At 37.9% G+C, this 11848-nt stretch overlaps 1 protein-coding gene across 4 annotated transcripts in view; it reads left to right on the forward strand.

Moving 5' to 3' along the window:
- Window positions 1-9905, forward strand: part of Gpatch2l (G-patch domain containing 2 like) — a 58139-nt gene extending 48234 nt beyond the window's left edge. For all 4 annotated transcript variants that reach the window (XM_013356871.4, XM_013356872.4, XM_021723805.3 and 1 more), the window contains exon 10: window positions 843-9905. In XM_013356871.4, the coding sequence (XP_013212325.1) occupies window positions 843-1003 (161 nt within the window). In that variant the 3' untranslated portion in view covers window positions 1004-9905. The remainder of the gene's footprint in view (window positions 1-842) is intronic.
- Window positions 9906-11848: the final 1943 nt, after the last annotated feature.

An 11848-nucleotide genomic window follows, 5' to 3' on the forward strand; every position in this document is an offset into this window, starting at 1 on the left:
TGTATTTTATTTAGAGACAGAGTCTCACTGAGTTGCTTAGCACCTCACTGTTGCTGAGGCTGGCTTTGAACTTATAATTCTCCTGCCTTAGCCTCCCAAGCTGGGGGGATCACAGGTGTGCACCTGGCCTGATTGTATTATTTTTGTATCATTTTCCTTGTATAGTATTTGTTGGGGACACTGTCACCTTGGTGGCCTGAGGTATGGCATAAAGAGCACAGGATGTAGATCAAGTATCTGTTGCTACTTAACCAGTTTTGTTGAATTACTGAACAAGTTATGTGATCTCTCCATGCCTCAGTTTCTTGATCCAAAAAATGGAAGTGATTATTTCTACTTCTGAGAATTTGCATTAAGAAATAGGGTCATGAGTGTTCAGTATTTAGAGATATACAGTGCCTGGCACTTAAGTGTTCAATAAGTGATGTTTACTACACTATGAATCTGTACTGCCCAATTTATTAATTGGTTCAGTTGAACCCATTTTTCTTTTCAGGTTTTACTTGCCTTTTGGTTTCCATAGAGAAAAAAGAGCCGGTTACCTTGGCACATGCTTATAATATCAGCTACTTGAAACCAAAAGGCTGAGACAGAAGCATCACAAGACTGAGGCCAGCCTCAGCAAGTTAGGCTGTGTTTCAAAATGGAATGAATGTACATATGCATGAATTGAGTGAGTGAATGAATGAAGGAAGGAAAAAACTTTATGGGCCACTTGGTTAACAGGACACAAAATGTAAGGATTAAAAAAATTTTATTTCCAAATATTTTTCATTCTGATTTCTCATTCTGTTTTGTCTCCCCTTGATTGTTTTTCTTGTTGCTTTTATTGTTGCACCCAGTTCACTTGGATTCGATGGAGCCAGCCACACCACCAGCACAAGCCCAGAAGACTCCACACCCTGAGTGGTTGGTCAGGACCTCTGCCACAGAGAAAGCCACTGACTCAATTACAGCTACATTTTTTAAAATGCCACAAGAAAAGAGTCCTGGATGCAGCTAGAGAGCACTGTTCACTCACCTGGAGCTGACTTGGTGTTGAAAGAAGCATTAGCCTTCCTAACATGTAGTCCTTTCCAGTCTTTTTATCACCAGGATGGACGACTCCTCACACAGCTGCAAACTCTTAGAAAATCATGTTGTGGGAATCTTTTTTTTTTAAGCTAGTGAAGTATTGAGGCAACAATGTAAAGAGAAAAAAAAGAAAAAAAAAAAAAAAAGGTCATCCTCATCCTATTATGCCCCATCTCTGGTACATTATTGCTGTCCTATCATTTACCTATAGCTCCATTTACAGAGCTGTTGCCTTTTTGCAGGTATGTCTTTGTTCTTGAAAAACTGATAACTGCTTTTGCATACCTTTTGTGAAGAGCTTTTAATATCACTTGATGAAGTCCCAAATTTGCAGCCAGTTCCACATTCCTAAATGGAATTGTGTTTGCAGGAGATTAAGTTCACCTTGGAGCCAGGTCTTGATTCATTCAGAGTGCCAATAAGCTGTATCTGTCATGTTCTAAAAAGAGACACCAGCAGTGTGGCGGTTGGGAACTTCAGTTTTTCTGCAGATGATCTAATGGGATCAGCAGCAGCTGCATGGTACTTCACCTCATCTTCAAAGTTTATGTTTTAGTGAAAGAGGATGTATCCATACTTAAAGATGAGGAAGATGGTTTAGGTGTACAGCAAACTTAAAATAGTCATGGATTGTGTCTACTTCATGTTACAGTGTAAGCCTTTATGTTCTAAGTGGGACTTTATTGCTAGTGTTATAAGTCAGTAACCTATAGCAGAAATTTATACTCTATTATAATTATGGCTTCTCGGGGCCATACTTTGGTGAGAAAAAGTGTCTTTTTGACATACCTTTAAAGTTGGCGTGTTTATGACGGCTCAGCTGCATGCAGAGGTAGATATACAGTCGTGCCTGAAGTTGGAAGCTACTTTGTCAAAATGAGGAATAAGTGATTGCCTGGAGCTGCTGGAGAAAAGCCACACTTTCTCAAAAAGTATTATCAAGAGTGTCATTCAGGGGCCTGGTTGACAGAAGGGCTCTTTTTTTTTGTACGAATTGAGTGTTTTTACTCTGAAATACATGGAGACTGTTTGTTAAATGCTCACCGCTATGGTCACATGGGAGAGGAGCATCCATCCACCCCAGCACCTGGATATTTTCTGTCTTAAAAAGAGGTGCTGAGTGGAGCAGCACCTCCTTCCCCCAAAGTGTGATTCTCTCTTCCTCCCACACAGAATATAATAGTGGGTTGTTTTATTGTGTACCCTTTAAAAATTGTTCTTATCAGTAGAAACTCCAGAGTGTCTTGGTGAATGAGGAGGGCAGGTGGACGGGTATGAATCTAGTTGAAAAGGGGGAACTTGAAGATGAGTTTACATAGCACTTTATGTAAGACTGAGAACATGACAATTAACCATAACAAGGAAAATGAGGGAGGGGCTGGTGGAGATCTTGGAATGACTGAAGCCAGCCCAGCACCCTGGGAATCATCCCTGGCTCTCAGGCAGGAGTGAGTGTACCGACAGAAGTCTAAGGCTATACTCAAGAAATGTAGAGAACGTAATGTCTATTCTATATAAAATGGCACTGCTGAATTTTCTTAATGAAGAAGGTAGGTTTTGTGGCCGTGTGCTATCTCCCCATAGTGGCCAGGGGCACATTAATCCAGCCTACATAGTTTGATTTAAGGGAGAAATCTGTGGATATAACTTTTTTTGTTAGTGCCAAGCTCTGTGATTCATGCAGAGATTGGTCATGTCATGACCTGGTAAGACCTCTACAGTTCAGGTGCAAAGGTGTTCCAGCATCTTTTTTTAATGACATGTTGCCTACCTTTCTACCTATGATTTAAAATAATTTATATATGCAGCCTTATTTACATTTTAAACATCTCTGTGAAGTTATGCCATTTTACAGAGATGAAAACAGTCATGGAGTTGAGTGACTTGCCTATCACATGACTAAGCCAGGACTAAAATTCCATAGTTTCAGACTTTTCTCCCTTGGGTTATAATCTGTTTTTTCCTTTGTAGACCCAAATAATCAGTCTTAGACCCATGTTTATGAAACAGTTTGCCATGAATGTTTATCATCTGTCTTGGGCATGCTTTGCTATGTAGTTTGAATACTTTCAGCAGCACTCACTCAAGAATGCAACATCTACCTGTAATAAATGAGAAGATAAAATTAGTTGACTGTGAGAATAGAAATTTAAGCACACAAATACTTTCCAATACAGAGTGGCAAATTGTGCTCCTCATTTTAAGGTGCTGAATGTGCATGCAAAATTATTAATCAACTTATTCTGCTTGTTTTTTTGTATTAACCAATACCAGAGGCTCACCATGGAATCAAGTGTATTTTATATCTTAAATTTTAATATATTATACAATGTTATAAATTAAGACAAATCTGTTGCCTTTTGAGAAAAGATGTAGTTTCAAAATCAGATTTTGTAATCAGTTTTGAAAAAAAAATGAAAGCAGGACATACTTTGAGAATAATCATGAACTCACATGTTTGATCTGATCAAAAGTATAACTGAAGCTGAGTTTCATGGTTTTTTATTTCTGGGTCTGGCTACACAAATTCTCTGAACTCTGTTCTTATGTGTGTTCCACAATGGGTAGAAGTCAAGACATTATCCACTTGCATGAGGACCATTCATAAAAAAGTAAGTTTTACTTATGAGTTTAGGGGAATTTCACATTGTTTCTCGGATGCAATATTTTAAAGGAAAAACTTAATTTGTATCAAAACTCTGTTTCACTTGTTGGTAAGACTTGATCAGAAGAGGAAATTAGTAGCTGTTTACATGGTTCCAAATGTGGAGGAGGCAGAATATAATTTTTACTGAGTGGTAGGTGGTTGGAAAATAGGCCACATTTAGCCTTGAGTTTTTTAGAAATCAATTTTAGTTACAGATTTCGGATAATACTGTTTTTCTGGGCTGTGAAATAGGCTCCAAGCAAGCTAGTTCTTGCAGCCATATGACCCAAAACTGAAGTAAAGCTTAATCTGCTGTGCTTGTGGTTGGCATACTTTGTTAAATAAAGCTTAACACCTAGAACAGTAATTATTCTAGTTAAGAATCTCAGATAGTTTAATCTGACATAGCTCTGCATTTCAGGATTAGAGATGCTATGCACATAGCTATATATCATTCTCCCTTGGCCTAGAAAGTTCTGATGCTGCTGAGTTATCCCTGAAGCCACTTGGAGTTGAGAAAGCCAGTGTTGCAACAAAGGAGCTAGACTGGTTCAGTCTTCGCTGATGTGCTTGGTGCTTCACTTGGGCTCCAGGTGAAGGTTCCTGGTGATGCATGATTCATTTTAGGTCTTTGCTTTCTTTGGTTTTCATTACTGTGGTTCCAAGCCACAGTTTCCTACCCCCGCTTCCTGAGAGTGAAGGCTGTGTGAAAGTCTCCACGTTAGAAGCTATGTGCAGTGTCCTGTGTCTTGTGAATCTTACCTGAGCTAAGGGCAGAATGGCTTACACAGCTGTGGATGCAATCTGGTTGAGACATAGTTTAGATGGGTCATGGGTTGTGGGATGGTGGTGGGGATAATTTGCTCTTGTCGGCTGCTTTCTTTGCTGATGCTTGAGCTGCCAATTTTACTTGTCAGTATTTCCTTATCTCTTATTCCTCTTAGCAGAATTACTCTTGCAGGCAATAGTCAGTGGAGTTCCTAATCCATCAGAAAACTACAATAGAGGGGCTGAGGTTGGGACTCACTGGTAGAGCGCTCGCCTAGCATGTGTGAGGCGCTGGGTTTGATCCTCAGCACCGCATAGAAATGAATAAATAAAATAAAGGTATTGTGTCCAAGTATAACTAAAATAATATTTTTAAAAAATAAAAAGAAAACTACAATAGAAGGCAAAGGTGAGGAAAATGGTAAGTTCTACCACCAGGTGCTAAACAAAGGACACAGATGTGTTCTCCTGGAAACATCACTATGATAGCAAAATAAAGATGATGAGCAATGTTGTTGGAGTGTGGATTATAAGATTTTTAATAAGCCAGGTAAAAGAGATTATGGTCATAAAAAAAAATTTTGTGTAAATCACTTAGCACAATGGTCAGATTTGGTGACTAAGAAATTTCCAAAGTATAGTATTGAAAGATCCTGATGTAATATTAAAACATTCTTATATTCACTGACCATCTCACCTTGTCGAGATAAAGATGTGGGAAGGCAAAAGGAGAAGGGGAGGTGCATAGAGCAGAGGTTCTCAGAGTATGGTCCCTAGATTATGTTTTCATTGCCAGACCTACTGAATCAAAAACAGGGTTAGCCCAGCAAGCCTTTAGCTTGCCTTCCTGTGCATGCCAACATCTGAGAACCACAGGTTTTGCCACAATGAAATGTTTTAATGGTGCCTAAGCTCTGAGGCGCTCTTTTCTTCCCTGTATAAGTAAAGGGATGTTTTGTGTATGCTGCTTTGCAGAAATTATTCATGTCTTCATTTCCCATGTTTTTTCCTCCACGAGCACTTGAAAGATTGAAAATATCGAGAAAGGATGATATGGAGGAGAATGGCATCAAGGCCATATTCAGGTGGATGGAAATAACCTTTTTTAAGTGGGTATAAATATAGCAGTAGATTTTTAGCCTTTGAATGATAGTCATTTTCACAATTCACAGTAAAAACATTATTTGTATAAGATACTACCACTTATTGGTTTAACATATTTGTTCATTAAATTTTAGTTTCAAGGGAATATCACGTATCCAGCATGATAATCATGAATCCTTTAAAGTGTGGCTTATAAAAATGAAAAAGTTGGCTGGGTGTGGTGGTGCATGCCTGTATCTCAGTGACTCAGAACGCTGAGACGGGAGGATAGCAAGTTCAAAGCCAGCCTTAACAAAGGATTGAGGATGTGGCTTCCTGGTTAAGTGCCCCTGGGTTCAATCCTTGGTACCAAAAAAAAAAAAAAAAAAAAGGAAAAAACTCCTAGGGTACATTGCATACATATAATCAATGTCTGTTTAGTTTTTGGTAATCATCTGCTAATGCTTTATCTCAGTACCTCAGAGCATACAAAAATGAGTTTTCCACAATTCCATTAACATTCTTTTGTCTTTGTTTTACATTGCAGCTAGTTGAGTCTTCAGGGGTTGGAAACGTAACAGCAATATCATGCTATTTCTGTTGTCTGACTCTGGATTCAACATTTCAAAATGATACTGTAATCTTAAAGCTTCGAAAAGACATAATGACCATTTTTGTATTTTATTTTTAGTAATTAGGCTGGATCCTAGCTTGTTGCCAAAGCCTAGGAAACCAAGTCCCCTTTCAGAAGATATGTGTGGTTAAGGAGTCCTTGTATTTGCAGAGATGTACTAGGAGTTCTGTAATATGTTTCCTTAGGTGTTTATGATGCGTTATTTAAATGTCATTTCAATTGTTGCAGTCTACACCAATTTTTCTTTTCCTCCTTAAAGATCAGTTAAAACTACCTCTGGCCAAAAATACTCAGTTTTACTAGAAATTATCAAGAAGCCCTTTATGATATGAATTATGTAGATAAATGTTTTCATTCTCTGAAAATTGTGACCCTTGCAGCCTGTTCAGTCAAATATTTTTAATTGGAAAAGTGAAAGCAAATATTAGAAAACTTTAAAATGGCCGTGGTAGGTTTAACTTAAAATCAACCTGCTTTACTGTGTATAGATTCTATATCTTGTTCCTCCTGGTAGTCCATGGAAGAAATTTTATGACCAAGCAAACTGATGCCACCCCAAAATCATGGTGATTGAGATTGGATTGCTCCATTTTTAATCTCAGTCAACACCTCTCCTGTTGGTAGGAGTTTTTACACAGCCATTCCAAATCCTTGTTACCTCCACCTTCTCTGAGGCAGCACTAGGCAGCACTTCTTGCTCACTCGTCCTCCCATGCACATGTTTTCGCCTGTTCTTACAAGTGCCCATCCTGCCCAGGAGAACCTTTCTCTACCCCTTGCACTCTCACTCTGGCTACAGCCTCTCCACTCACACACAGCTTTACATTCTAATGTGTTAAAAAAGACTCTCTTCAAACAAAAATTCCTCAGCTCTGAACCCCTGCTACCATTGAAGACCACGGAAGTATACCACCCTTACCTGTGAGTCCACTCATTCTGCAGTCCACTGAAGCAGTGGGTTTTTTTTTTTAACCCCAGGTGCACATGGGGATCACCTGGAGAGCATTAATAAAAGTTGAATTCCCCAACTGGACCAATTATATCAGAGAAAGAGGGAACAGACTATGCTTTTAAAAACTGCAGCAAGGGGTGAGAACTACTATAAAACCTGCCTGTTACCCTTGTCACCATTGAAGTTGTTCTTGCTGGGTTCAGCAGTAACTTTTCACTTCGAATATTTAGCCCTTGGGTTGATCTTTATGATGCTGGTGTTAGACTACTTTCTTTATCGGGAGCAAGGTCAGAAAAGGAAGAATTTTAGAAGGAAGTGGTTTGCACTTTCTCCATTTGCACAAGCAAACAGATTGGTTGGTAGGTGAGTCCAGCACAGACTGGATGTCTTGTCTCTGACTCCACCTGTTATTTTAATTGATGCCCATAGGCTAATGAATTCCTTTGCCCTACCACCTTAGTGCATCAACTTAAAGCATGGGTTTAGAACGAGGCACTTAGATTCATTAATAATTATTGTAAGCTTTGAGGAAAGCATATTCAGGGTCTCCTATGCTTCTTTACAAGTGCCCATCCTACCCAGGAGTTTCTCCAAATCATAAGGTAGGATTTGCTAATCAGATTAGAATCTAAGAGATCACCCTGTAGACTAGAGGGTAGAGCTGCTATTCATGAAAAGTCAGGCTTGAACAGTACCCTCCCCCATCACATGCTCTTTTCACTCGTTACTTACTGAGGTTTTAGACACTGGCCCTCCCGCTTGGCCATCTCTGCTTGCTGCCCTGGACATGTAGGGGTTCCATTCAGAAGGGACCTTATATGTACCTGGCTCCTTCAAATTACTAATTTCTAATTCAATATCTAGGGTAGGTGGGTATGCCTAGTAGTCATGTCCTAGCCGTAGAAAGTGAGAAGCCTTCTGCAGTGTTTAACTTCCACTGGAGATGGGAAACTAGCAAACACAGGAAGGTACCTCACATGCGGGACAGCCAAAATAAAACAGGTCCACTGGAGTCATTGCCCTAGTCCCTCATTCAGCTGAACACACACTAATCCAATCCTCCTCAGGAACCTCTTAGGGAAGGGAGTAGCTGCCCCAGAGGGGAATATTCTAGGGTCACTTAGATATATGCCTTTGAAACCACTAGAACCTATCTGCTGTCCTTTATAATGATAATGGAGAATATTTACCAAGTGATTATTATATGCCATCTATAAGCATTTATTTCTCAACAACTAAGGTTGGTATTTATCCATTTTAAAGTAAGGAAATGGTTACAGATTAACTTGCTCAAAGTCGTAGTTATGAAGTGTCTACCTGGATTCAAGCTCATCTGTTTGATATTAGAGTGACTGATCCCAACCAGTACCTATGCTGCCTCTTCACAATACAGATGAACTGTTGGAGGCCATACGTGGAAGAAGTACACTGTGGGTCACTGGGCCAGGGCCAGGTGTCTGGTGAAACCCCTTAAACCTTTGGCTTATTGCTCCTGGTAGGCTATTTATCTGCTAATTGTGAGTGGATTCATTCTCTCTGTCTACATCATTGAAAGGAAATAGACAATTTCTGGGACATTGTCTTATTACAACCTTTTTTTTTTTTTTTTTTTTTTAAAGGTGGCCAGAGCAAAGGAAAAGACAATAAAATCAAGTCTGTGACAATAAAAAAGTACTGCCCTGTGCTGGGTGTAGTGGTGCACACTTGTAACCTTAGTATCGTGTGAGGCTGAGGCAGGAGGATTGTGAGTTCAAAGCCAACCTCAGCAACTTAGGGAGACACTGTCTGAAAAAAAGAAAAGAGAAGTATTATCCTTTTTGTACTAAGGTTCAACAGATTTCTCAGCCAGAATGACATGTATTTCAAGTTGTTAATGGTAGTGATGGACTGTTAAACATCTTGCTAGACATCTCTTTGCTAGCAAAACAGCTGTCTTAAAGTCTTGGCTTTTAGGGATGCTGTTTATTCAGTAGATGTGTAAAGAATACATTTTATGCCAAACCATACATAATAGGAGCTGAGTACTCTGGAATTCCTGCTTTTATAAAGTTCATAGTCTGATGAGGAAGAGAGTAGAAAAACAAGTATTATGTTGGGGGTTTGTGCGGGAGGAGAATATCAGTATTTTGGCAGTGCAGTTGAGGGCACTTTAATTAAAACTAGGCAGAAGAAGGAGTCAAAAAAATATGACTGAGTCTCGAGCAACGAACAGGAGTTAAATGGAAAAAAAAGTTGAAGTCTTCCGAGGGTGGAAGCATGCTTTGGTGTGGCCAGTATAGCGATGGGCCCTTGTGCTTGAGGTAGATGGTAGTGGCGGGCTGGCTTGTTGATTTGGAGAGCTGTGGTATTCAGCTAAGTTCAGCTGTGGTTATGGAAACCCTGCTACTGCTTGGCCATTGTGCAAAGCTGGAACTGAGAACTGAACAGGTTTACATTCCCTTGATCACCTTCCCTGGGAAATAGAACCAGCCCACCTATTGGTAGGAACTACTGATATGTTTAAGATTGAAATGAACTGGAAATAAGATTTATCCCATGACTTGTCTGATTGCCTTACATATTCTAGCATGATACTAGTCTGAGATTATTCCCTTGGAACCACGTACTTATTTTGGTAGAATTTAATGTACATTGTGATGGTCCTTGTTCCTATACTGTTCTTCAGTAACAAAGTTGTTACTAACTATCTGTAAAGCATTTTTAGTTTGTTTCTCAGTAGTGACAATAAATTTGTGTTGATCCATTTACACCTTTTCAGTCATTGATATTTTAAGCTTGCGTAAAGTACTCCATCCATAGAGTAAAACCAATTTAACTGGCCCACACTAATCTCTGATCCCTTAATTTCCACCTCATTAGTACCATGCTGTAAGCAAAGTTTTCTAAGTCCTCTAGAACTAAAAGTGAAATAAGTGTGAGTTTTTAGTCATTATTTTTGCTGAACAGCTTCTGACCAGCATTTAAATTAGCAGCTTTTGTATATAGAAATAGGAAAATGGCTTTTATGCCCCATTATTAAGATATTAGGGAGAATAAATTATCATTGCTTATTGTAGGGAATTAAGAAATAGAGAATTTTAGGGGATTCTGTGAAAAAGCATTTAAAATAGTTTGCTAGAAGGAAAATTCAGACTGTTAATTATGAGAAAAAAAAACACATGTATACACAACCAAGCCACATAAGTTATTTTTTAAAACTAGAATAAGGCCAAACAAATCTGTCACATTAAAGTAAACTTGCCAATAAGTAGAAGACAAAAATATCAAACATTAATTCCATGTTGTAAGATTCAGAATGGTTCAGAAAGGTTGAGCAAAATAAACCAATAAGAAAACCAGTGGTAGACTTTAATATCAGAAAAGGTTGAACTAAAGAAGAATTAAAAGAAAAAAAGAGCATTATATAATGTGAAAGAAGGCATTTAACACTGAAGATATAATAGATACCTGCATAAATAACAGAATTGCCATTCATATATTACCAACCATAGGAGATAAGGAAGAAACATACAATGTTAGAGATTTTAATGCAATCATCAATTCATGACAGATCAAGTGATAAAAACTAGAACATGGGAACATTTAAATAAAGTATTTTATATATTTAGACTGTGCCCTAAAACAGTGACTACACCTTATTTTCAAGTGTTCATGAACTTTTTCCCCTAATTTATTGTATATTGTATATACATAAATTCCAGAATGGAGAAGTAGTACCAATGGCATTTAGTGATATGAATGTAATAGAATATAACTGGAAAACAATGTCCATCTGCAATCTAAAGTGTTTTTAAGCTCTTGAACTTGAAGAGGAACTGCAAAGCATTAAAGAGCATTATTTTATACCTAAAAATACACTTGTTCCTATCAGATTCAAATGAAGCAGTGCCTAAAGGAAAATTCATAGCCCTAATATTGTGTACCAAAAAAATTAAAAATTTAAACACACTGCTCAAGATATTAGGAAAAAGATGCAAAATGAATCTTTTAAAAGACAAAAAGTAAAGAAAAGAAATTAATTTTTTAAATGGGAAGATAGATTTAATAGAGCTCATTTTTAAAAATATGTGATAAAATGATAACAGAACACAGGTGAAATAAGGTAGAACCATGAGACACTAAAATGGATTGAGTCATAAATTATACTTTGCCCAACTATATGCAAATAATTTTGAAAACTTGGGCTGGAAGATAATTTTTTAAGGAAAGTATAATTTGCCAAAAATGACTTGGAAAGAGAGAAGTCTAATGTACTGATTATTATGAAAGAAATAAAAGTATTATTTTTATTAATATGACATACCTCAAATGACCCTCTCAAAAAAATATATATATATGGAAAAATTTTAAAAACTTTGTTGTATTAGTTTTCAGCATGAAATAGAATTTATTTGAAAGATGTGTATTTTAGAGTCCAAGCAAAAGTTCAGTCAGAATTGAAGTAAGAACAGTTTAGGGAACATGAGCGGTGATGATTTATGGTCCTTCTCGTATCCACATTAGTGTGACACAGAGCCTCCTCTCGACATTTCTTAAGCCCTTCTCCCAGCTTCTCCTAATGTTAACTACCCCTGTTGCAGTTACCAAACTAGGAAATTAACATTGACACAATCCTATGAACTACATACTTTATTAAAATTCACCAGTTTTCTCACTAATGTTCTTTTTTCTGGCTCAGGATTCAGTGCAA

Source organism: Ictidomys tridecemlineatus, chromosome 5 (assembly GCF_052094955.1).
Source record: "Ictidomys tridecemlineatus isolate mIctTri1 chromosome 5, mIctTri1.hap1, whole genome shotgun sequence".
Lineage (NCBI taxonomy): Eukaryota > Metazoa > Chordata > Mammalia > Rodentia > Sciuridae > Ictidomys > Ictidomys tridecemlineatus.